This window comes from Pygocentrus nattereri, chromosome 8 (genome assembly GCF_015220715.1).
Source record: "Pygocentrus nattereri isolate fPygNat1 chromosome 8, fPygNat1.pri, whole genome shotgun sequence".
NCBI classification, from domain to species: domain Eukaryota; kingdom Metazoa; phylum Chordata; class Actinopteri; order Characiformes; family Serrasalmidae; genus Pygocentrus; species Pygocentrus nattereri.
Genome location: NC_051218.1, coordinates 22,629,818 through 22,655,810, shown reverse-complemented (window position 1 = coordinate 22,655,810; position 25,993 = coordinate 22,629,818). Strand labels below are relative to the sequence as shown.

The 25,993-nt window shown below is 40.7% G+C and overlaps 2 protein-coding genes across 9 annotated transcripts in view; both read right to left on the bottom strand.

Moving 5' to 3' along the window:
• The window catches only part of ebf1a (EBF transcription factor 1a), a 158,740-nt gene extending 157,819 nt beyond the window's left edge, over window positions 1-921 (bottom strand). For all 8 annotated transcript variants that reach the window (XM_037540614.1, XM_037540615.1, XM_037540616.1 and 5 more), the window contains exon 1: window positions 788-921. In XM_037540614.1, coding sequence (XP_037396511.1) covers window positions 788-921 — 134 coding nt within the window. The remainder of the gene's footprint in view (window positions 1-787) is intronic.
• Window positions 922-6,658: 5,737 nt separating this feature from the next.
• Window positions 6,659-25,993, bottom strand: part of rnf145a (ring finger protein 145a) — a 34,019-nt gene continuing 14,684 nt past the window's right edge. The window contains exons 4-11 of the mRNA XM_017698402.2: window positions 22,790-22,881; window positions 15,256-15,491; window positions 13,594-13,769; window positions 13,252-13,392; window positions 11,172-11,354; window positions 10,811-10,958; window positions 9,078-9,434; window positions 6,659-8,225 (exon numbers count right to left, since the gene is read on the bottom strand). Of these exons, the coding sequence (XP_017553891.1) occupies window positions 7,899-8,225; window positions 9,078-9,434; window positions 10,811-10,958; window positions 11,172-11,354; window positions 13,252-13,392; window positions 13,594-13,769; window positions 15,256-15,491; window positions 22,790-22,881 (1,660 nt within the window). The 3' untranslated portion in view covers window positions 6,659-7,898. The remainder of the gene's footprint in view (window positions 8,226-9,077; window positions 9,435-10,810; window positions 10,959-11,171; window positions 11,355-13,251; window positions 13,393-13,593; window positions 13,770-15,255; window positions 15,492-22,789; window positions 22,882-25,993) is intronic.

Sequence of the window (25,993 nt, the reverse complement as noted above, 5' to 3'; positions counted from 1 at the left end):
AGGAGTTTTCCCTCTTTACATTTATCTGAATTTGGTTTGTGTCAATTTTATTTTCCAATTTTCAATCTGTAAATATCAAATAATAATAATATCTGTAATAACAAATGTAAGTTTGCAAAAAATGAAAAGTCTGTATAAAGTAAACTAATTATTTTAAAACACATAAAATATATTAAATATCATATAATTTATGTATTCATAAATAATTACACACACACACACACACACACATATATATATATATACACACACATATATAAACAGTAATAATTTCATGTTTATACAATGTAATGTATATATATAATATATATAATGTGTATATATAATATAATGTATATATATATAATGTAATGTATATATATATATATATATATATATATATACTTTTCTTTTGCTGTAGATCGGTTTACTTACTCTATAAATCAAGTCTGTTTGATTGATTTAATGTACATCACACACACTCTGCATTTAAAGAAAACTCGAATCGAAAAGTCTTGTAAATCTACACATTTTCTTTGTATTTTTAGTGTCTGCTGAAATGTTATTTGTCCTTTTCTAGTAAATAAAACAGTGCTAGCGTGGCTTATTTAATTTTCATAGCCTGAAAGCTTTCAGTGTAAAACTCTTGCTCTTAGTCCACATTAAAACTTCGATCTAAAATAAGGAGGAACTCAAATAAGGCTAAACCAGCCAGCCGGCTGTCTTTATCTGCTGAGTGTGAGGATGTGGCGGGTGTCTGGATGGTGAGAGGCGCTGTGATGTGCAGGCTGATGCCGGTCCTCCTCACCTCTGAGCGGCTGTGGCTGCGTCCAGCACTCCGGCGCCCTGCATCCACGTTCTGACCGCGTTCATGCCGCCGCCCATCGGCTCCTCCTTCATGCTGCTCCCGCTCCTCTGAATACTCTCCTGAATCCCGAACATGAACGCGGACTTTTCTCCCCGTTACTTCTTCTTCTTCTTCTTCTTCTTCTTCTTCTTCTTCTTCTTTTTCTTCTTCTTCTTCCAGCTCCGTGCCTCAACTCCCCTTCTCTCTTTTTTGTGATCGCTCCGTAAAAGACGAGACTAGAAGTCTACGGGAGGGCAGGTGGAGTCTCCGAGCTTCTCCGTGCTGTCTCGCTTCCTCTCCGAAACAGCAAATTTTAAAAAAGAAAAAAAGAAAAGAAAAGAAAAGAAAGAAGTAACGTGCGAGAGGTAGCGCGAGCTGTCAGCATCCACGTTTTGGGAGCCGCGTGCAGCGATGCAGTCAGATCTTCACTGATGGCTCTTTCAGTCTAGAAAACAGAGCTCAGAAAAAAAGTCTAATGTCACTTTAAGAAACAACGGGATCAACGGCAGCCTTTGCTGTGGGCTAGATCAAATGTCATTATCCACAGCCTTCCTTTTTCCCCTTTATTTGCCTTTTTCTTTCTTTTTTGCTTATGCTCTGATCAAATCAAAATGAATGAGCGGTGTTAAATCAGGTAAAAGGAGAGGTGGAGACCCTCGTGGCGGCGGATCCCGCGCTGTTCCCCGTGTTCAAACGGGACTGATTTGTGCTCTTTCCCAGAGGAATCCGATGTGGCTTGCTGTGGGAACGAAACACAAGCAAACTAAGCCCCAAAGGGAAGAGGGATGGATCGTGTGTGCGCAGTAGACGCCCCCCTCCATCCAAAAAAAAAAACACAACACAGGCAAGCCCCTCACTTCTATTAGTGGAGCACTCAACCACGGAGTCCAACACCGCGTGCTCGTTTTCTTTTCTCACCCGCATTCCGAAAAAGCCCCGCCTCTTAAGGCGGCATCCTGCGCTATGATTGGATAGTGGTCCATGCTCTCAAGCAGTCCGCCTACAGTAAGAACGAGCAGCCAATCGTTGCGCAGGGTAGAACCGAAAACCGGTGGTGAAAGAAAACACAACCCTAATGGACTACTGGCCAATCATGTGCAGGAGGCCGGCTACTACCAGCCAATCAGAAGAAGCTGTGCGAAAAAGGTTGGGGAAAGTATAACACGTAATTACGTGTCACAGCTCGTTTTCTCCACTTAGTGAAACGGCGTGTTTGGAGAGCAAAACCGCGAGAAGTTACAGTCTAGTTAGAGGAGAGAGGGTGATGATCCTGCTAGCTTTACTGGCTCTTCCAGATACTAACACTAACATTTTTTGTTCTCCGCCCACGGGGACTAAATGATTACCAAATTAATAAAACCAAGCCTATTTATACTTCTCTGAAATTCGGTTTTACATTATTTCACCTGTAAAGACAGCAAAATGTAAACAGGTGATGAATTTATCCGTTTAATGAAAAAAAAAATTCCTGTCAGGACACTTCAAATTAAAAGTGTCACACAGACGCTGAACTTACAGACGAATGAGAATTTATATAATTAATTGGTTTTAAAATATGGGATAAATCGATAAAAATATCGCCGAAGAAGAGCTCAGTATAACTAACACTGGAAACAGTGACTGTTTTATTTGCCAGTTATCCACGCTGAAAGTTGAAGGTTTACAAAAGTGAAATGCAGCTTCAAGAAAAAAAATGTTTGTGACAAAGAATTATATTTTGGTCACAGGTGTCCATTACAGTTCAGTTCTGCTGAGTGATAAATAGGCTACTGGCTAATGTTTGTTAAAAAGCTCATCTTTCCGCCATGTTAATTAGAAAGAAGAAATTAAACGCGATGATGAACTCAGGGTTCACACATTCAGCATCACTGACGATATAAGACGAGCATATATGATGTAGCAAACTGAAAATACCTGGAATTAGATCTTGTTTGAAGAGCAAATATGAGAGATTTTTCAGAACCAAAGGTTTGTGGTTTGGCTACTTCTCCTCTACTGAGGCCACCAGAAGACTGATCTGTGAAACCCCAGCGTCAATTTGCCATTTACAGTTCTGCACATATACACACATACACAGGCATACACACACATACACACACATACACACACATATACACAGGTATACACACACATACACACACATACACACACACATACACACACATATACACAGGTATACACACACATATACACACATACACACACACACATATACACAGGCATACACACACATATACACAGGCATACACACATACACACACATATACACACACACATACACACATGCACACACATATACACAGGCATACACACATACACACACATACACACAGGCATACACACACATATACACACATATACACAGGCATAGACACATACACACACATACACAGGCATACACACATACACACACACACACACACATACACACACATACACCAGCTGATTCTACTTCAGAAAAGAAGTAGCAGTAGAACTGGTCTCTCTGTCTCTCAGTCTGTTTGCACTCGTGTGTCTGACGATGCATTTCGCTGATTACTGGAGTCAAACGTCCCCAGTGTGATACAGAAGCATCACGTAAACACGTAGACGTTGTGGGGGAGCTGGTTCAGCTCATTAGAAGTTATTTCAAACAAGAATTGAAGCCCAAAATAGTTTTGGTTATTGATGTAAAGGTCATGATGTGTTTAGTGTAGACAGCATTATTTAGGTACACTTACACTGCAGTGAAAGAAAACAGCCTAACCTAAAACAGCCTGACGAGTGTGCGTGTGTTTTATTATGGAAATACGGTGCAGGAATTACGCGAATCAGATAGGTTGAATATTAGCCTTCATGAAAATCTCAGAATGTGTCAGACTGTGGTCGGCTGTGGCTACTTCTCTCTCTCTCTCTCTCTCTCTCTCTCTCTCTCTCTCTCTCTATCTCTCTCTTTCTCTCTCAGCCGATAGCTTTTACAAAATAAAAACCTATGTGTTGATAAAACGCCCCTTTACCACACGAACTTCCCTTGGACGCATCAAATAATTTGATGCATCCCGGATTGCTGACTGAATTAATATTTTTATATATTATTTAGGCTGGTGTGATTCTTAATGGTGCTTTAAATGAAACTGATAAAGAATGATCTGACAACGTTCAGTTCAATTTAATTTAGAAAACAGATGGGAATATAAATACGCGACGTATTGAACATTATACGGATACATGTACCTCATAAAAATAATACAATACAAAAATAAAATAATACAATGAAAATAATTACTACTACTAATAATAATAAAACTTATTTTATCAAAGAGTGGAATAACGTGTTCAAACCTCAAGCTTCAGCGATAACAAAATATTCAGTGTTCAGCAGAAGAGTCTACGTGCTGAGGACGACGAGGCTTTATAACCCCGTCCCCAGAAAACAAGGGCTCATTCTGAGTAGTCATGAGTGGTCAAGTGGCGAAGTGGTCAAGTGTACGGTCGGTCGGTTGGTCTGTCTATCTATCTTTTTAATTTATTTACATCTGGCAAAGTGCAAAGTCTGCTAACAGTACAGTTATACAGTTTAAAATTACACCGATATAAACGGCTATTCGGTTCTTTTCCTCCTCTTTAAACTAAACCACGCTTTGAAGGGAGAAAACCCAAACTTGTCTTTTTTAATTTATATTTTATATCGCGTAGAGCAAACTAGCCGAGGAATTGTTCACATGTAAAAAAAAAAAAAAAATTAAACTGTCAAACAAACACTGCCTCAAGATTTTCTTCTCAAAAAAGGGAAAAATGCTGACGGGAAAAATCAAGTTCAAGTGGAAACCAAAGGAGTGGAGTGGTGATAATACCATAGTGCCGTCTTGTGGTCGCTGGTGGAATCGCAGCACAGTTTCAGCCAGCGAAGTTCCTGAAGCTGTTTATTTAGAGATTTTTTTATCCAGTAATATGTGAGCGGACGTGACTTAGACATCAATGAGTGACGAGGTGAATATACTTTAAACAGATGTTAATAGTTAATAACCGCGAGCTTACCGTTCTTTCCTGGAAAACTGACACGGTACTTTATGCGGAACGTAGTCAGTGGGTCAAAAACCGTTTTGTCTTACAGCAGCGCTTTGTTCTCGTGTCCAAGTCTGAAAAATGACTATATTCAGAACACAACCACGGGTTAAAGTAAACGCAAACCCTGTTAGACCCAAGATACTTCAAATCACTGCCGTATAGCACTAGCGCGGCGATGTTAAGACCTCTGTACTTTTTGAAGGGTTTTATGAAATAAAGGCCCGTTCCCCTTGTTTTCGAGTGTTACCTTGCCCCTTGAAACTGAGTTACAAGGGACAGTGGTGGAACTCTTCCCCTAAGAAGTGCGACAAGCCTCAAAAAAGAGCACTACTTCTTTAACAGGTTGATAGCGGTGCTCTGTAGGCGACCCTGCAGATGAGCGGTAAAATTCCTGGCTGCTGGGCTTTAGTTACATTTAGGGAACTATATGCCTTCACAGAACGGAAGAGCTGGCTTCTTGTTAGAATCGTCCTGAAATCTACCAAGCTAGCTGCTGAGACATCAATACTACTAGTATTAAGGACCACAATACATTGAAACGACAGTAAACTGCGTTAAAACAATGGGTTTTAACCCAGAAAATACGTACATTTGTGGGTTTCTATGGTTACTTGCGCAGCCATCTTGCCGGTTTTTCTGTTTTTCCTCACATTTGGAGTGCGCCTCTGAAAAACTTCTGCTTGGAGGGCCGTGTGGCCCCAACACTCCGCCCTACACTTTTATCGCAGCAAAAACCTGTGCACCCTGCCCCTAGGCGTGGGGTAAGGGGTAAGGACTAAGTGGGACGGTGACTTTAATGTGAATTAGGTCACTTTTCTGCAAAATGGACCTCACTAAAAGTTTGATCCTAGTTACTACCCTGTTTCTAATAGTTTTCTTCTTCTGAAACTCTCAAACCTTGTAAGCCATGCTTTAGCAATAATAATGTACTTGATACAGTCATGCCAGTAAAGCTATTTTGAACAGAACTCAGAGGGAGGGAGGAAGGGAGAGAGAAATTACCTCCACCAGAAATGGACCTCAGACTGTGAAGACAACATAATTTATATGCAAGTTCCGTGAGAAAAAAACAGACGTGGGGAATGTGGGTCCTACTCAGACTGAGAGAGTGCTTTGTTGGTCTTTTTCTTTCTTTTTACATATTTTCACAGAGGTCAAAGTTTAAGGCTACCTTTGATCAGAAGGATGGAGCAGGGTGAAAAGGGAACTCTCTTTGATTCGCTAATGTTTCCTCCATTCTCTCTTCCTGCCCCTAACACTAAAGGGAGTTTAAGCAGTCACACAGGAAGCCTAGCCTCATACACTAACTTGGCCTGCTCCCATGCACACTTGCACCCCTTTATACACATGCTCTCATACAAGTGCTGCATGGAGAAGACAGTAGACATATCCTGCACTGTATGCACTATATTCAGGTGGTCGGATGATGTCATTCAGGTCTATTTTAGTATATTTTTGTACTGATTTTAATTTAGTGTTTGAAGAAGACTGAAGGGAGAGAGAGAGAGAGAGAGAGAGAGATTCCCTGCTGTTTAAAAGATGGAAACTGGTCAGGGCAGGAAATGAGTGCATATATCCTGTCTGATTCTCTCCTTCAGATGGTTTTGATGGTTTCAGCAGTCTAACATTACCTCACCGCTCAGGTGTAATACTTGCCTGTGTGGGTGGGTGGTGTGTTCTTCTGCTCAATCCATCATACATGTGGCTTGAAGTGTCCTCGAGGTCTTGTTATACTTTGAAACGTCTGTCTGAGGGACGCATAATGACAGCTGACCACAGAAACAGTTTAGTACGGTAGGTTTTGATTTATTCTGATATTCAGGTTCAGTAATATCAAACCTCAGGCATATTTATCTGAGCTCAGCTGCAAGTCAAACAGTAGTCAGCGTTCTCAGGACATCATTTCACATGTTCATGTAGTAAAATAGCAAACAAGAGAACAAAATCAGAATGATGCAAGGTTCAGGCTCTCCATTCTGAAAGTTAGATTTCAAATGGCAAAATATATTGAAAACATTCTTTGCGTAAATGTGTGAAAATTCATTAAGTTGAAAAACAAATAAATAAAAAGTGGCATTTGCCAAGTTCGCTCATACATTGTTAAATGTAGTCATGCTCACAAATGCAATAAATGCCAATTTATAATACTGATGACAGGGAGTTTGATCATCTAGTGGCACCAGTCCATTATCCGTGGCCTTCAGCTTTTCCCACTCTTACCACTAGAGGTCACTAAAGTGCTCATTCAAGCTTCGGGCCACTTCATTCAAGTCCTGGTGCTGCGTAACACTGTACTTTTGCATATCAAAACCTTTTTACACAAACATTTGTACACAGCTATATGTCGTATCTATGACTTGTTTCAATGCATACACACCAAAATATTTGGTACCTGACAAGACAACTTTGGAGCATTGCTTTATGTTACATTAGTGCAAATGCAGTGGCATATACATATATATATCTAAAGACAAATAAATATTAATAACTGGGGGAAAAAAATCTGCCTTGAGGATGCTTAAAGCGTGCTTGCAAATACATGCTGGGTGCTTACAGAGCACCAAAGCGCTGACTTTAAGGGTCACATGATCACATTCAGGTTGGTAAGGTCTAGACCTCTCGGTTTTGCAGTCTTGTGGGTGGCAGGGGGGATTTAGGTAGTGGGCTGGCATGGAGGTGGTGTAGTTTTGAAGGCTGAAGATGGTAAGCATATATGGGTTAAACGTACCCTCATTTAACTTAGGCATTCCTGTTACCAAACTGCCTCCATAATGCACAGGGATGGGAGTAAATGAAAGCAAGAAACAGCAGCGGACAACAGGTTTGCAGATACAAAGGACAGCTTTCAAGGATTTGATTGTAAGGATGTCTGATGGGCATATAGCTCCTACAGCAAGAGGTACAACACCCAGTGGGTAACAAAGCTACCCAGTGAAGCTTATATCAGACATATTCACTTTCATTGTGTAAGGTGAGTGTGACATCACAGGATGTGGCTGGTCTAAGGGCCAGGAACAAACAGGCATTACCCAGTGGACAGGGCCCCACTGTTAGCATGGGGCAACAAGGCTTTCCCTTCCCCTCCACCTTCCACATCAGCTAAGAGCTCAGAGCCTGAGGCCTGAGCTGATACTTCTGACTGAGCCTCCTGGAGACAGGCCTCAGGCTGAGGAGGCTCATTCAGAGCTCCTTCCGACTGTGCAGGCACATCCTGGGCTGGAGGGCCAGATTGGGGCAAACCTTTCAGCTGACTGTGGCACAAAGGGCATGTCTCCTGTACGTAGAGCCACTTCTTCAGGCAACCAGCATGGAAAAAGTGACTGCAGGGTGTGATCACAGCTGAAATCATGTCCTACAGGCAGAGGGAGAAGATGGGCATTAACATATCCATAAATGGACAGCGCAGGAGGTAGGATCTAGCTTTCTTTAGAAAAAGACTTTCTTTAGGCTTTCACTTCTAAAACACTTTAATAGAGACATAGATCTTCATTCTTTTCATCAGTCCAGGGCAGGACTGAGCAGCATTAAGGGTGTATGATCTCAGCATTGGAAAAAAATCCAAAACAGTTTATTTTCCAAAGGTGCATATGCATGCATCCACACTCAAACAAGTTGGCATTCTTTCAGATGTTGCCTGTGGTTTTAAGAGAGTGCAGTCTTTTGGGCTTACTTTGCTAGAGGGTTGGCATAGTAGACTATGAAAAATCTGTTTGAGAACCTCATGAAATTCTTGATCAGTGCATTCCTTATAATAACTATAACTATTACACATATTAAAAATCTGTGAAAGAAAAGTAAAGTTTGACAGCACATACATTATTTATAAGAATAAATCACTGCTGCTATTATATTATTATTAAAGTCATTATTAAATTACTTTTTATGAGAGAAAAAAACTCTTTTGGGCTCACCACCACTAAATTTAAAGAAGTTTAAAATACATTTTGTATGTTCTAGGGGACATTAAAGCAATCCTCAGCTAACTGTTTGCATCAGTATCACTTGATACAAAGACCCCTACTGACACCATTTATCATTTTCTGTGAGCAATATCAAATCACAACAAATTATTGTTACATCACTCAGGCCATTATTAAATAAAATAAATACCTTTATATACTCACCATCTTAGACTTCCCTCAAATATAAACACAAAAATTATTTATCTGCATTCATACAATTTCCTTCATGCAGACACATTTACCTGGTAACAGATGGAGCAGATATCGTTGTGTTGCTGAAGCTGCTGGTGAGAAGCGGTGGGCAGACTCTTGATCTTGTTAACAGCATCCCGCCTCAAGAGGAAACTCTGCCAGCCCAGCTGAGCCCGAAGCCAAACGTTGTAGTAGGAGTGAACTAGAACGATGGTGGAGCCCATCACTGTCCACTCCCCAAATACTGTCTCAGACACACCATAGGCCACCACACATAGCGCCACCAGAAACTCCAGCAGCCTGTATGTGCCATTCACACAGTAGATCACATCATCCATGTTCTCCACAGGAGCCTTTCTGAACTCCTCCACCATGAAAAGTACATAGATCAAAAGAGTGCCCAACACCTGAGACAAAGATAGAAAAATACAGAATTTCAGATGATGATGTGTCTTTAAATACCAGCCAAAGTGATATATGTTGGTATAAGAAGCGATCAATATGGATTTTAAATATTTTTTATTATTTGTGAATTTGGAACTTCTACATTTGTTGCTTTTAGATCAACTAGATCTATATACTTTTAGAACCAAACTCTATGAGGGATGTAAATAACAAATCTTTCCTTTCCATTTTTAACATCCAGTCATTATAGGCTAATGATTCATGACCTGCACAGAAAGTTAAATAGGGCTACCTATGCTCTCTGCAGTTGGTCATTGCTCTTTAAGTACTGACAATACCCAAAAAGCATATTGCTATGTAATTGTAATATAAATTATTATTATATTGCTCACTCCTACTTGGTATTTCATTCCATTTCTATATTTTACTCCAGTACAGCAGGGAAGTTTCAGAACAGTACTCAAGTGGCTTTGCCCCCTGTGTATAACCTATATTAATTTAATATGCACAGAGAAATGCAAGCTTCTTCAGCAAACAGCTGCTAAATGGTGTTACAGTAATTTATAACTAATAATAAAAATATTAAAAGCGTTTGTTAGAAATATAATTAGGTCATTTTGCAGGGCTCTGGCAGTGCTCCTCCTGTTCCTCCTTGCACAAAGGCGGAGGTAGCGGTCCTGCTGCTGGGTTGTTGCCCTCCTACGGACTCCTCCACGTCTCCTGGTGTACTGGCCTGTTTCCTGGTAGCGCCTCCAGTCTCTGGACACTACGCTGACAGACACAGCAAACCTTCTTGCCACAGCTCGCATTGATGTGCCATCCTGGATGAGCTGCACTACCTGAGCCACTTGTGTGGGTTGTAGAGTCCGTCTCATGCTACCACGAGTGTGAAAGCACCACCAACGTTCAAAAGTGACCAAAACAAAGCAGAAAGGTACTGAGAAGTGGTCTGTGGTCCCCATTTGCACAACAGCATGTCAGTGTTGCTTTCTAAGTGGACAGTTTGATTTCACAGAAGTTTGATTTACTTGGAGTTATATTGTGTTGTTTAAGTGTTCCCTTTATTTTTTTGAGCAGTGTATATATATATATATATATATATATATATATATATATATAAAATGACTGTTGTTGGAAGAAAACTTTCTCCGAAATGATAACTTTACAAACAACTGTAATGTAAGCCAGTGGAACCAGAATTTTGGGCCATTTCTGTTGGTCCTTTTATCATGAAATTTACACACAACTTAAAGAGCAACAGGCATTTTTAAACTATGTCAAAAATTAAAAACCACAAAAGTGGAGATACAAGGTTTTCTTCCGACAACAGTGACATATGATATATATGTATATGTACATACGAGTGTGTGCGTTTTACCTGCAGAGAGGTTAGGATGCTGGACGAGATGATGATAAGGAGCCAGAAGTCCATGTGGAAGAACTGGCAGATCATATAGGACATATAAGCTGGGAACACAAGCAGGAACAGACACAGGCTGACTGCACGGAAGTGCTTCCATAAACTCCTGCACAACGAAAAAAAGAAAGCAAGACATAAGCAGAGAATTAGAGATACTTAGGACAACTTTGGGTAAAAATATATGATTTACTCAATAATAAAGAGTAGATTATAAGAGACATTGAAGTGTCTCAACAGAATACTTGTCCAGCAGATGGTGCCATCCTATTCTGAGTCACATAACTGGAGGTTTGTAAGACAGACCATGATGTTCTCTTACTTGTCCCTGGAGGCCCCCAGTGCCAGCACTATGGGGTCAGCGATCTCCAGCATGGACTGCAGAATGGAAGCTACCACAATGAAGAGGATAATGCTGAGGAGGAAAGCTCTGTGGATAACCTGGAGCTCAATCAGGCCAGTCTGAACTGCCAGGATCAACAGAGTGATGCCCTCCGTCATACCCCTGACAGAGACAAAGAGGTAGTGAGCAAAACGATGTGCAAAAGAATCTAGCTTTTTATTAGATGTAGTTCTGTACACCTAGAATGCAACTGGATTTTAAATAGAATAAAATTTATTTTAAGTGGAAATTAAGAAGTGAAACAAAGGCAGAAAGAAAATCGATCAAAAGGAGAATAAAAGTTGAGTATAAAGCTGGTCCAAACAGCATTGTACAAGTGGTGGCGTTTCCAAACAAGAACTCAAATATTAATTCCCAAATACACTCTTTAAAACAATATTTATGTTTTGTAATTACTTTAATTCAATTTAAATTGTTTTTAAATTTGTTTTTGTCCAGTGCTTTTTTTCCAACAACCTAAGCGGTTTTACATGCTGTTCCTGGTGATGATTAATAAACCATAATTTTAAGTTTGTTTTGTTTTTTATTATATATATATATTTCACAGCACTGTATATATATATATATATATATACACAAACACAGCTGTGAAATAAGATTTGCTCCCCTCCCAATTTCTTCTATTTTTGCATACTGCATACACTTGAATGTTTCAGATCAGCAAACTACTTTAGTAGTTAATATTAGACAAAGTTAACCAAAGTAGATAACACAAAATACAAATTACAAAATTTTGTTTTAAATTATGATTTTTTTTATTGAAGGAAAAATGCAGGTTTAGCCCTACTTGGCGCTATGTGAAAAATTAATTGCTCCCTTAGCTACTAAATCAACCAGTTAACCAAATTCAACTGGGTTGCATTGAAAAACTAAGTCTTTGAAATCTACCAGCCTGGAAAGGGTCACAAAACCATTGTTAAGGTTCTGGGACTCCAGCATACCACAGTGAGGGCCATTAATGGAGAAAACAAACCAAAAAAAAAAAAAACACAAATGGACAAAACAGAATTGTGGTCTACTAAAATTTGAGCGCATCAACAACTCAACCAGGAGACACACAAAAGAACCCAGACAAATATTTAAAGAACTGCAGGCTTCACTTGCCTCAGTTAAGGTTGATGTACACGATTCCACAATAAGAAATATGCTGGGCAAAAATGGCACCCATACTAGAGCTGCAACGCACAAACCACAGCTGACCAAAGAGAACACAAAGACTTGTCTCATATTTTCCAAAACACATCTAGATGAGCCCCAAGACTTTTGGGATAATATTCTGTGGACTGAAGGCAAACATTTTTAGAATGCATCCTGTTACATCTGGCATAAAGCCAACACTGTGTTCCACCATAAGAACATCATGGAAACAGTCAAACGTGGTGGTAGTGTGATCATCAGGGGCTGCTTTGTTTTTGCAGGACCTGGATGTTATCATAATTGATGTAACCATGAATTCTGCTCTCCATCAGAAAATCCCTAAGAAGAATGTCTGCCCATCAGTTTATAACCTAAAGCTCACACAAAGTTTCGTTATGCAGCAGGAAAATGGCTCAAAATAAACAAAATGAAGGTTCTGTAGTGGAGTAGAGTCAAAGTCCTGACTTGAATCCCATTAAGGTGCTGTGGCAAGACTTTAAACAGGCAGTTCATGCTTGAAAACCCTCAAAATTAAAACAATCTTGCAAAGAAGAGTGGGCCTAAATTGTTCCACAGTGATGTAAAAGACTCAATGCAAGTTACTGCAAACATTTAAGGGTGGTACAACCAGGGGGTTAATTACTATTTCACATGGCTGACCTAGGTTTTAAATTCATCTGTATTTTCAATTAATGTAATAATAATTTAAAAGCATTTTGTGTTTACTTGTGTTATTATTTTATATTAAAATTAGTTGGATGATCTAAAACATTTAAATGTGACCACCTTGGAAAAGGAGTAGAAATCATATGACAGGTAAATACTTCTTCACTGCAGAGAGCGAGAGATCAGAGTATTTTACCTGTGCATTGTGTTATCATTCATGAAGGCCCTGTAACCCTGCAAGTAGAACTTGCAAAGTGTTAGCACCCCCAGAGCCACAAATGACACGGTGAAGACCAATCCCAGCAGAGAGTATGGAGTACTGCAGCACTCAGCAATGCTGCAACACAAACACAGCCAACACACTCTAAATCAGGCTTAAAGAAACTAGTAAATCAAATGCTTCTAATAGAAAGTCTCTTTGCTGTTATGTAATAGGTTCTATGGGTTCTGCTCACATACATTCATTCATTCTTTCCACAAAAACAACCAGATGTGACTTTATGTATATCCCATGAAAATATATGTAACTCCTATTCACCTGGTGAGGAAGAGGAAGAGAAGCCTCTCCCTGGAGGTGGGCTGGTCTCTGGTGCTGAAGTAAGTGTAGATTTGCAGGGCAAACAGAACCAGCCAGAAGCACATGAAGAGCACTGGCAGAACAAGCTGATTCCAGAGGGACATACCCAAAGCCAACAGTCCATACACCTCCACCACCTAGAGCAATGGAGACAGGAGTCTTCAGATTAATCCTTTATAGCTCAGTATTTCCCCTACTATTAACTACTCACCTACAACTAATTTGCCCCTGTCAGACCACTGAGACAACTCACTTGTAACCTTGGCCTGGATGAGACGGACGTCAGGACGCAACTGAAAGGCTAGCGTTGGGGCTAGATGTAGCGCAACAGTACCAACAGCTCTATAATCTAAAAATTTATTTACCACTCTTTCAGTTCTGACATAATACATCACTGTAGTTGTGCTATAGTCCTTTGGAAAAGTGACTCAAAAACACTACTTTTTTTTAGCTTTTTTTTTTTTTAGCTAATTTTTTAACAGGCCTAGTGAGACCAACTGCCTATTCTGATAATATAATGATAATAATATAATATTCTGATACATTCCTCCACTTGAATGATGAATCTGCCTATTCAAATAGCAACTGCTATTTTACTAAAATTGAAAAAGAAGAAAAAGAAAAATCAATGAATGTTTTTCGTTTCGTCTTTGAGGCAACACAATGGCATAATGTATAGTGATTAAATTCTCAGTTGTCTGTGTGGAGTTTACACGTTCTCCCCATTTCTATGTGGGTTTCCACCAGGTCCTCTGTTTTCTTTTTCCACACAGTCCAAAGACATGCAGTCAGGCCAAATGGACATGCTAAATTGCTCTTAGGTGTACTATCTTCCGCCTAATGACAGCTGTGACAGGTTCCTGCTCCCCCCATGACCCAGAAGGATAAGCAGGTTAAAAAATGTTTGTGTGTGTGTGTGTGTGTGTGTGTGTGTGTGTGTGTGTGTGTGTGTGTGCGTGCGTTTTGTTTAGCTGACAGCATTGGTCAAACAGCTGAAGGGGTTAATTCCAAAACACATATAGCATGTGTAGCTGCTTGGAAAGTGTTTTACCCAGGCAAAAATATCAAATAGTATATTATGATTAATACCACCTTTAATAGTTCAATAAAATGTTGTTATACACATGCTATATGCTAAATGTTACAAATACATATGCAGCATTTTAGAAGGAAACTCTTTAATTGTTTATTTATCAGTTAAACATCTTAATTGTTAACACCCCTACCGTTCACTATTCATTATTTAACTAAATCTGTTACAGTGGCAAGAATTTCCCAATACCAGTGTTTCTCAATTACAGTTCTGAAATAGCCCTGGAATAGCCCTGTGTTTTCCATGCTCTAACAAACCTGATTTAGCTCATGAATGGCTAAAGAATGAACTGATAAACTGTGTAACATGCTCATGTAGGGAAAACACCAAACCATAAAGGGGTTTTTCCAGGCCTAAAACTGGAAAATATGTTATTAGGCAACACCTCCAGAGTGTGTAATTAATCAATCAGGAAGTGTAACGTGAATCAATAATGTCTACTTATCATATGAAAGACAGCGGCTGTAGTTCAGTTCATACACCTGTATGGGAACTTTGCCATAAGAGTATTGGTAAATGTGCTGCTTGACCTGTGCCAGCTCCCTGTATGCGGTCTTGGCCAAGTTGAAGGGCACCAGCAGATTGGAGGCCAGGAAGTAGATGACTTCCAGTCCAGTGAAGATCATGGCAAAGCGGTTCACAAAAACGATGGTCTCCAGAGGGACAAGGCACAGCCTGGCCACCAGAGGGAGCAAGTGAGCTGAAAAGAGCCAGATCCGCTTGGTCTGCATGACACAGGAGCACAGAGTACACACCACCAGCTGGCCTGCATGATCACACAATCACACACACACACACACACACACACACACACACACGTGCAAATATGAGTGCGTGCAAACACACACACACATACACGCACACGCACAGGGTTCATTGAAATAAAATCTTAAAATGAGTATTAATTATAATGATTAGAATTAGCTGTATTACCAAATTACTAATGATCAAAGGGATGAAAAAATAAACAAGAAAATGTTTGTTTATTGAGAATACATTCATATAACGCAACTACACTTCTGTCATTCAATCAAGACCAGCAATGACATTTCCCACCACACTCCACTTGCTGTCACTAATGAATGCATCTGCTCATGTGTGCCAAGTTAATTAGGCCCTAAAGTGTCAGACAAGACTGGTGACCTCTCAGCAGTGAGGCAGAGACAGACACAGCAAAATAGACACATGGAATTCAGTCTGTAAGCCCAGAGAAGCAAAGGCTAAGTCAGAGTGAGAAAGTGCTGAAAGAGGGGGATATGAAAGCTTTGTGTGCAATACTCTGCACATGCTGTGGTTTTGGGCACAGGCTCTGCATGAGAACGAGCTGACACAGAGCACAGCTGACTTAACCTGGTGCTTTCCCAACTGGCTTCAGCTCATGCTCATCACAAATTGAGATGGGCAATGTCATGATATATCCTAAACGGGGTGAACAGTATGGCAAAACTTTTACATATTTCAAGCCACGTTAACTATAGGCGTTAATGATAACTTCCCTGTTATGTAGAATTTCTAAGTGTAAGGAACAGTGCCTTTTTCCCCTATATGTTTAATTTATGAAATAAACATTAATTGTGCATATATGTGTGGAAGTGTGCTCTCTGTAGAAGATGTGTTAACTTACTTTCACTTAGAAAATCAACTAAACATGACCTTTGACCAGGGGTGCTCAAACCTTTGCATACACAAAATGGATCATATTATTTAGCTTTAGAATAAATATATTATTTTATATATTATATATTAAAGTTTGACAAAAAAGAACTAGTGCCATATTTTAAAAATACTATCAAATAGAATTAGTACAGTGATTTTTGTCTAATGTTTTACATAACTACACTTTGATAAATCTATTTAATCATGCCTTACTAGTAGATGATAAGTCAACCAAGTATGTTATATTATTTTATTCTTTAGTTTTTTTTCCCCATTTCCTTTTTTTAACAAATAATACAAAAATTATTGTACACATATTTTTCAGAGCTTTTATGTACAACTACACTATGCACATCTTTTTGAGTCTGTGTGTGTGACATTAAAACAAGATCCATCCATCCATCATCTTCCGCTTCTCCGGGGTTCGGGTCACGGGGGCAGCATCCTAAGCAATGAGGCCCAGACCTCCCTTTCCCCAGCCACTTCCACTAGCGCTCCAAGGGGGACTCCGAGGTGCTCCTGGGCCAGCTGGACAATATAGTCACACCAGTGTGTCCTGGGTCTTCCCCGGGGTCTCCTCCCAGGTGGACTTGCCTGTGATACCTCCCGAGGGAGGCGTCCAGGAGGCATCCTAACCAGATGCCCGAACCACCTCAGCTGACTCCTCTCGACGTGAAGAAGCAGCGGCGCTACTCCGAGTCCCGGATGACTGAACTTCTCACCCTATCTCTAAGGGAGAGTCCAGACACCCTGCGGAGGAAACTCATTTCGGCCGCTTGTATTTGCAATCTTATTCTTTCGGTCATTACCCAACGCTCATGACCATAGGTGAGGGTGGGAACGTAGATCGACTGGTAAATCGAGAGCCTTGCCTTATGGCTCAGCTCTTTCTTTACCACAACAGACCAGTAAAGAGCCTGCATCACTGCTGACCCAGCACCAATCCGCCTGTCAATCTCCCGCTCCCTTGTACCATCACTTGTGAACAAGACCCCAAGATACTTAAACTCCTCCACTTGAGGCAAGAGCCTATCCCCAACCCAGAGAGGGCTCTCCGCCCTTTTCAGACTGAGAACCATGGCCTCGGATTTAGAGGTACTGATTCTCATCCCAGCTGCTTCACACTCGGCTGCAAACCGATCCAGCGAAAGCTGAAGTTCGCGGCCTGATGTCCCCAATAGGACCACATCATCTGCAAACAGCAGCAATGTGACCTTGAGGTCACCAATCCGGACACCCTCCATCCCCTGACTGCGCCTAGAAATTCTATCCATAAAAATTATGAATAGAATCGGTGACAACAAAGGGCAGCCCTGACGGAGTCCAACTCTCACTGGGAGCGAGTCTGACTGCTGGCTATGGGAACCAAACTCCAGTTTTGTTTGTACAGGGCCTGAACGGCTCGTAGCAAAGAGCCATGTACCCTGTACTCCCGAAGCACCTCCCACAGAATACCCCGGGGAACACAGTCGAATGCCTTCTCCAGATCCACAAAGCACATGTGGACTGGTTGGACAAACTCCCATGAACCCTCCAGAATCCTGGAGAGGGTGAAGAGTTGGTCCAGTGCTCCACGACCAGGGCGGAACCCGCACTGCGCCTCCTGAATCCGAGGTTCGACTATAAGCTGGACTCTCTTCTCCAGTACCCCTGCATAGACCTTACCAGGGAGGCTGAGGAGTGTGATTCCCCTGTAGTTGGAACACACCCTGGGGTCCCCCTTTTTAAAAAGAGGCACCACCACCCCAGTCTGCCAATCCAGTGGCACCGCCTCCGATGTCCACGCAATGTTGAAAAGGCGTGTCAGCCAAGACAGCCCCACAACATCCAGAGCCTTGAGGAACTCTCATCCACCCCTGGAGCCTTACCACCAAGGAGCTTCTTAACTACCTTAGCAACTTCGGCCTCAGTAATGGACAAACCTATTCTCATGTCCCCAGACTCTGCCTCCTCACTGGAGAACGTGTCGGTGGGATTGAGAAGGTCCTCAAAGTATTCCTTCCACCGCCCAATGACGTCTTCAGTCGAAGTCAGCAGCACACCATCTCTACTATACGTATACATATCTCCCAAACGTATAGTGAGGGTTTGCTGGGAACATCTGGCAGAAGAACCTGTCAGATTGATCTTCAACTCACATCTCCGTCAGAACTTTAACCAGATTAAAACAAGATGATCCAAAAAACGTCTGAAATCCAACCCGACACCTCTGACTTTTAAATGAACATTTCAGGCTTTACAGGGTGGCTCAAGGCAGCTCAAGCACACTATTTTAGGATGCTTTTTAACTTAAACAGTAATACTACTTATTTCAATTCAATCTTTAAAACCACTACAGTTTTGTTGGTGCATTTTTCCATGCCATTTTTCTGGACATCATGATACAAATGCTTCAAGTACTGTGATGGTATACTGCTCACCCTTAACCAAAAACACAAACAGTCTCTCTGTCCACATGGGAGTCAGATCAGCACAGAATAAGCTGAGAGGATCAGTTTCTAATAAAGCACTGTGAAAATGATGAGAGAAGAAGCAATAGTGAGATCATAATACTATACTACCACAGTTAATAGTATATCAAAAATAATAAATGAACCCAATACCACTCGCTAAACGTGTAGTCTTATCTTCAGAGTCTGGCCAAATAAGACTGAGTCATAAAACTGCCACAATAAAAAAACAAAAAAGCTTGCTCAGTGGTGATAACAGATTCAGAGTTTAGGGTAAGGAGCAGGGGAATTAACTGCTGGCTGTGCAGCGAGTGGGTGGAGCTCGTTACTGTGGCGTAGTAAGAAGATATATATATATATACAAATATATATACATACACACATATATATATACACACATATACACATATATATACACACACATATATATATACACAGATTATATATACATATATATATATATATATATATATATATATATATATATATATATATATATACATATATATACACACACACACACACACACACACACACATATATATATATATATATATATATATATATATACATATATATATATACACACATATATATACACATATATATACATATACACACACACATTATATATATATATATATATATATATATATATATATATATACACATATATATATACGTATACACACACACACACACACATATATATATATATATATATATATATATATGTATATATACACATACATATATAGTACATATATGTACATATATAGTATATATATACACAAATATACACACACATATGTGCACACACACTATATTTCCAAAAGTATTTACTCTCTCCTCCAAATCATTGAATTCGGGTGTTCCAATCACTTCCATGGCGACAGGTGTATAAAACCAAGCAACTACGCCTGCAGACTGCTTCTACAAACATTTGTGAAAGAATGGGTCGATCTCAGGAGCTCAGTGAATTCCAGTGTGGTACCTTGATATGATGCCACCTGTGCAAGTCCATCCATCCATCCATCCATCCATTTCCTCGCTACTAAATATTCCACAGTCAACTGTCAGGGGTTTTATAACAAAGTGGAAGCGATTGGGAACGACAGCAACTCAGCCATGAAGTGGTAGGCCATGTAAAATGACAGAGCAGCTGCATCCAAGCCTTATATCACCAAGTGCAATGCAAAGCGTCGGATGCAATTGTGTAAAGCACCGCCACTGGACTTTAGACTTTATGTAGTTGGGCTCGGCTCCTTAGTTCCAGGGAAAGGAACTCTTAATGTTTCAGCAGACCAAGAGATTTTGGACAATTTCAGGCTCCCAACTTTACGGGAACAGTATGGGAATGGCCCCTTCCTGTTATAACATGACTGCACACCAAGTGTGACTGTGCAAAAGCAAGGTCCATAAAGACACAGATGAGAGAGTTTGGTGTGGAAGAACTTGAGTGGCCTCAACCCGACAGAACACCTTTGGGATGAATTAGAGTGGAGACTGCGAGCCAGGCCTTTTCGTCTAACATCAGTGTCTGACCTCACAAATGCGCTTCGGGAAGAATGGTCAAAAATTCCCATAAACATACTCCTAAACCTTGTGGAAAGCCTTGCCAGTAAAATTGAAGCTGTTATAGCTGCAAAGGGTGGACTGATATCATATTAACCCTATGGATTAAGAATGGGATGCCACTTTTGGAAACTTCTATGAAATCAAAGTGTCCACTTAGGAAGCAACACTGATTGACAATCAGTTTCACACGCTGTTATGCAAATGGAATAGACAACAGGTGGAAATTATTGGCATTTAGCAAGATGCACTCAATAAAGGAGTGGTTCTGCAGGTGGGGACCACAGACCACTTCTCAGTACCTATGCTTTTTTCTTTGATGTTTTGGTCACTTTTGAATGTTGGTGGTGCTTTCACACTCGTGGTAGCATGAGACGGACTCTACAATCCACACAAGTTGCTCAGGTAGTGCAGCTCATCCAGGATGGCACATCAATGCGAGCTGTGGCAAGAAGGTTTGCTGTGTCTGTCAGCGTAGTGTCCAGAGACTGGAGGCGCTACCAGGAAACAGGCCAGTACACCAGGAGACGTGGAGGAGTCCGTAGGAGGGCAACGACCCAGCAGCAGGACCGCTACCTCCGCCTTTGTGCAAGGAGGAACAGGAGGAGCACTGCCAGAGCCCTGCAAAATGACCTCCAGCAGGCCACAAGTGTGCATGTGTCTGCACAAACGGTTAGAAACCGACTCCATTAGGATGGTATGAGGGCCCGACGTCCACAGACGGGGGTTGTGCTCGCAGCCCAACACCATGCAGGATGCTTGGCATTTGCCAGAGAACACCAGGATTGGCAAATTCACCACTGGCGCCCTGTGCTCTTCACAGATGAAAGCAGGTTCACACTGAGCACGTGACAGACATGACAGAGTCACGGCGACAGACGCCGTGGAGAGCGATCTGCTGCCTGCAACATCATTCAGCATGACCGGTTTGGCAGTGGGTCAGTAATGGTGTGGGGTGGCATTTCTTTGGAGGACCGTACAGCCCTCCATGTGCTCAACAGAAGTAGCCTGACTGCCATTAGGTACTGAGATGAGATCCTCAGACCCCTTGTGAGACCATATGCTGGTGCGGTTGGCCCTGGGTTCCTCCTAATGCAGGACAATGCTAGATCTCATGTGGCTGGAGTGTGTCAGCAGTTCCTGCAAGATGAAGGCATTGAAGCTATGGACTTGCCCGCCCATTCCCCAGACCTGAATCCGATTGAGCACATCTGGGACATCATGTCTCGCTCCATCCAACAACGCCACGTTGCACCACAGACTGTCCAGGAGTTGGCGGATGCTTTAGTCCTGGTCTGGGAGGAGATCCCTCAGGAGACCATCCGCCACCTCATCAGGAGCATGCCCAGGTGTTGTAGGGAGGTCATACAGGCACGTGGTGGCCACACAATACTGAGCCTCACTTTGACTTGTTTTAAGGACATTACAAAGTTGGATCAGCCTGTAGTGTGTTTTTCCACTTTAATCTTGTGTGACTCCAAATCCAGGCCTCCATTGGTTAATAAATTTGATTTCCATTGATGATTTGTGTGATTTTGTTGTCAGCACATTCAACTTTGTAAAGAACAAAGTATTCAATGAGAATCTTTCATTCAATCAGATCTAGGATGTGTTATTTGAGTGTTCCCTTTTATTTTTTGAGCAGTGTATACACACACACACACACACACACAGTACTCATGCATGAATTTTGTGACAAATTACAGGCATACTCTTAACTGAAAATCACTTAGCTACCCACTTCATACTTAAATATGCAAGATTTTGTTGTGGTTATGGTTGTCCAGGATATGGTAAACTGCTTAGATGGCAGTGGGATTATGGAAGAAGCACTGGGCCACTGGACTGAAGCAGACGATGAGAACCAAAGTAATGCTGAACATTTTATAACAAGTGATTTTTCCATGAAACATACAACAGAAGAATTACATGAAGAAAGCTGCCACTCAGTAACAGCGAGGAACAGTGTGAATTAAGTAAATATAACATCAACCATTATTTCCATCTGCCTTATCAATTTGTATTCAAAATGCATTACTCAAAATGTACTCGGTATGCAGTTATCAAAGTATTCTGCCCAGCTACTAGATCTCCAAAAGACTTGTCACAGCATGCAGAACAGAAAACTGTTTTTGCAGACAGATTAAAATTTGTGCAAGGAAGTGTGTACACATGGACATTGCAGAGATCTGCAACTGAACGCAACTAACAAAATTCTGGTATTTGTGGCCAGCTCAGCCTGCAGTTTTTATTGGATGCTTCATGCATGTTTGTGAATTGAATGCATATTTGAATAACCACAGCACAGACAGAGTACACAGGAGAGTTCATGCTGAGAGTGTGCAACTTTGCTCAGATATGGTCAGACATGAACAAGGCTTACAGATGAGTGCTGTAGTGAAACGGTTCATGGATAGAGGATCCAGGTACAGCACCCCCTCATAGCCAGACTCCAGTTCACCACGCACGTAGTCCCTGAAAGCAAGAAGATACAGTGTTAGGTATGTCAACATGGTATCGAACACCTATCTGACAGCTCCACACCCTAACCAGAGATAAGCAGGATGGAAAAGACGAGACTCATCACCGCTCTTGCTGTCATCTTACTAGTGGAGGGTATTTGTGCTGACTGCATTCCTCAGAGAACACAAGCTTCTCTTATATAAGTGTCAGCTGAGCCTCACTTCAGCTTTCAGTGTGACTGTAGTGCAAGCATCAGCCAAAACGCCACAATTCAAGGTGTGAGACTTTTAGAGGGAAACTGCAGTTAAATTCAACCTGATACCCCAAGTGAGATTTTTCACCTTGTTAATTTATGTTCCTGGACATATAAGCATGATCTTACCATAGTATTTAAAAGTTAAAATCATTGTTTGATTATAAACTTCCAACAAAATGCAGGAACTTTTGCTTGGCTCTAAACATGTGTTGTGACAACATCTGTTGTAAAATGCGCTATATAAATAAATTTTGCTTGCTTGCTTGCATGTGTTCTGTTTTTTTTTTTTTTTTATTATATCAGCTTTTCTGTTTCTGAGCACACTATGGATATCATCAGTACTGGATTTAGTGGAGTGCTGCTGGTAAAAGACAGAATAAAAACCACTGTAGTTGTGGCACTACAGGTTCAACGTCTCATAAAAACAAAATATCACAATGCGTAATGTGCATTGTGACAATGTCTTGAAATATTGTGATCTAATATTTTTGCCATACTGCTCAACCCCAATCAACATGCAGCAGCAGACAGCTAAAATAAATTAAACTAGAAATATCATGTACCCTCCCACCACCCCTCTATCACAGAGTGAAAATGCTGACCTAGAGCCAAGAACCTCTGTGATGTGGAAGTGAAACATGAAATCACCATATTAGGCTTGTGTGATATAATGATTTGATCCTCCCTACACGACCTACACATTGGCTCTGATTGTATCATTAACTGTGCAAGTTTGCTATTTAACTCTTGAATTCACTCTCTTTAAATGTTAGAAATATTTGAGATGTTACAGTTTGAGGTTTTTTTCCCCTCAGTTTTGCATTTACTATTCAGTAGCTCGTTAAAATAACTTTTTAAACAGGAGCTTGTTATAAACCCATCTGTTGTGGCCATATTTGCAGAACAAAAAGGGTGGAACTCCTTTAGAAGAGAAATTGTCCAGTGCTCCATTTTAGAAACCTTTTGGTTTTAATACCTGATGGAAAGGGACAACCATTCAATCTGCATGATGTGAAATGTAAAAACTCTAAGAAACAAGTCCTGACAGAGGACAACTTGAAATCAGACCCACATGACTGATAATAGCTGCTGTGCTACAAGCTTTGTCAGAGAATTGAAAACTGGACAAAAGTTGCCACCACAACTGATCACAGCTCCAATACTGTGGCAGCCATAAAAAACTTGGAGATGTTTTGGCCACAAATCTATGAAGGATAAACTTTATAAAAACACCAAGAGCACTTCTCACAGTCAGTGTATTAGACATCTTCACAGGGTCCAAATTGAGCTTGACCTCCCTCAGAGTGGCCAGTAACTGTAAAAAGCTTCAGCATAACTTTTTATTTTTATATATTTATATATATATTTTGTTTGTTTGTTTGTTTGTTTGTTTGTTATTATTATTATTATTATTATTGCTCTTTATGGAAAACTGACTAAAAAGCTTGTTCAAGTCTGCATTATTAATAATTGGCTGCTCTATACTGGTCTTTAATTAAAATACAATGTCCAGTTGTATTTTAATTTCCTCAAGCCAAAGTCCGGAACATCATAATGTCTAACTTGCATCATGATTCAGTGCCATATACTGTTTAGTGAAGTAGCCTAAAAGGTATATCAACATCCTATGTAGTGAACAACTGAATGTCAAATCTAATAAAGTAAAATTCAGTAATAGTTGTACAATATTTGTCAGTTTTCACATTTTAGAGAACGCCATGTGAAATAGCTTCCCTCTGACTCATTTTCCTCTTTGACTGCTGTTTTTCACCTCATCCCTCCCCTGTGTGTGCATCACTCACTCAATTGTGGAATTTACAACGCATGCAATTGGTCTGCGATACTCCCAGGCCACTAACAGATAGAGAGTCTAGAAAAGTTATATCAAAATTAAATAATTCTCCATAGTTTATCAGTTATAGGTTCAGGTCCGCATAGGACAGCACAACAAACATGACATCATGTGATACATGTTTATATATATTGTTTAAGTTTAAGTGACACTTTTTAAATCCCACAAATAGGGAAATTTCACCTCCGCATTTAATCCATCCGAGAAGTGAAACACCACATACACTCTAGTGAGCACACACACACACTAGGGGGCAGTGAGCACGCTTGCCCGGAGTGGTGGGCAGCCCTATCCACAGCGTCTGGGGAGCAATGGGGGTTAGATGTCGTGCTCAGGGACTGTTGGCGCAGGGGGATTGAACCGGCAACCTTCTGGTCACAGGGCCAGTTCCCTAACCTCCAGCCCACGACTGCCCCAAAGTCCAAAGTCATTACTGGAATGTCTGTTTACTTGGCAGCCATCTTTGGAAAACCACCTGACAGTTATTTCCAGCCATGATAAACCATTCTTGTACCTCTTTGAATGGGGACAGATCTAAAAACCAAGTCAAATTACCATTTCAAAAACACATTTGAAATCACTGGTAAATTCCTCATAAGTAGTTTGTACCATTTGGCTCAGTAAAACATTTTTTGGGTTGTTTTTGCTACTGTGTTTGCGATAATCTCCACAATAAGGGGGACTTTCTCCACTCGTGTGATAACCAGCAAGCTGGCTGCCTCTTTTTCTTGAAGAGTGAGACTTTCACAAACAGACAGCATGTTGAGCGTCATTGGTATTCCTGTTCATATTTCAAAAAGTGACTGGCCTCCTCCTTCATAACATCACTGTTTAAACCTAATAATACTTAATAGCACCACACAGCTATAGGTTTGATCTATAATGCGACAGTTCATTTTAATCTGTTCTAAACAATTATATTATTATTCCATATTATTAGAAATGGTCAATTGTGAGCAGGGAAAAAAAACTATTACACCAGCTTACATAGTATGGAAAATAATGGCATATCATTT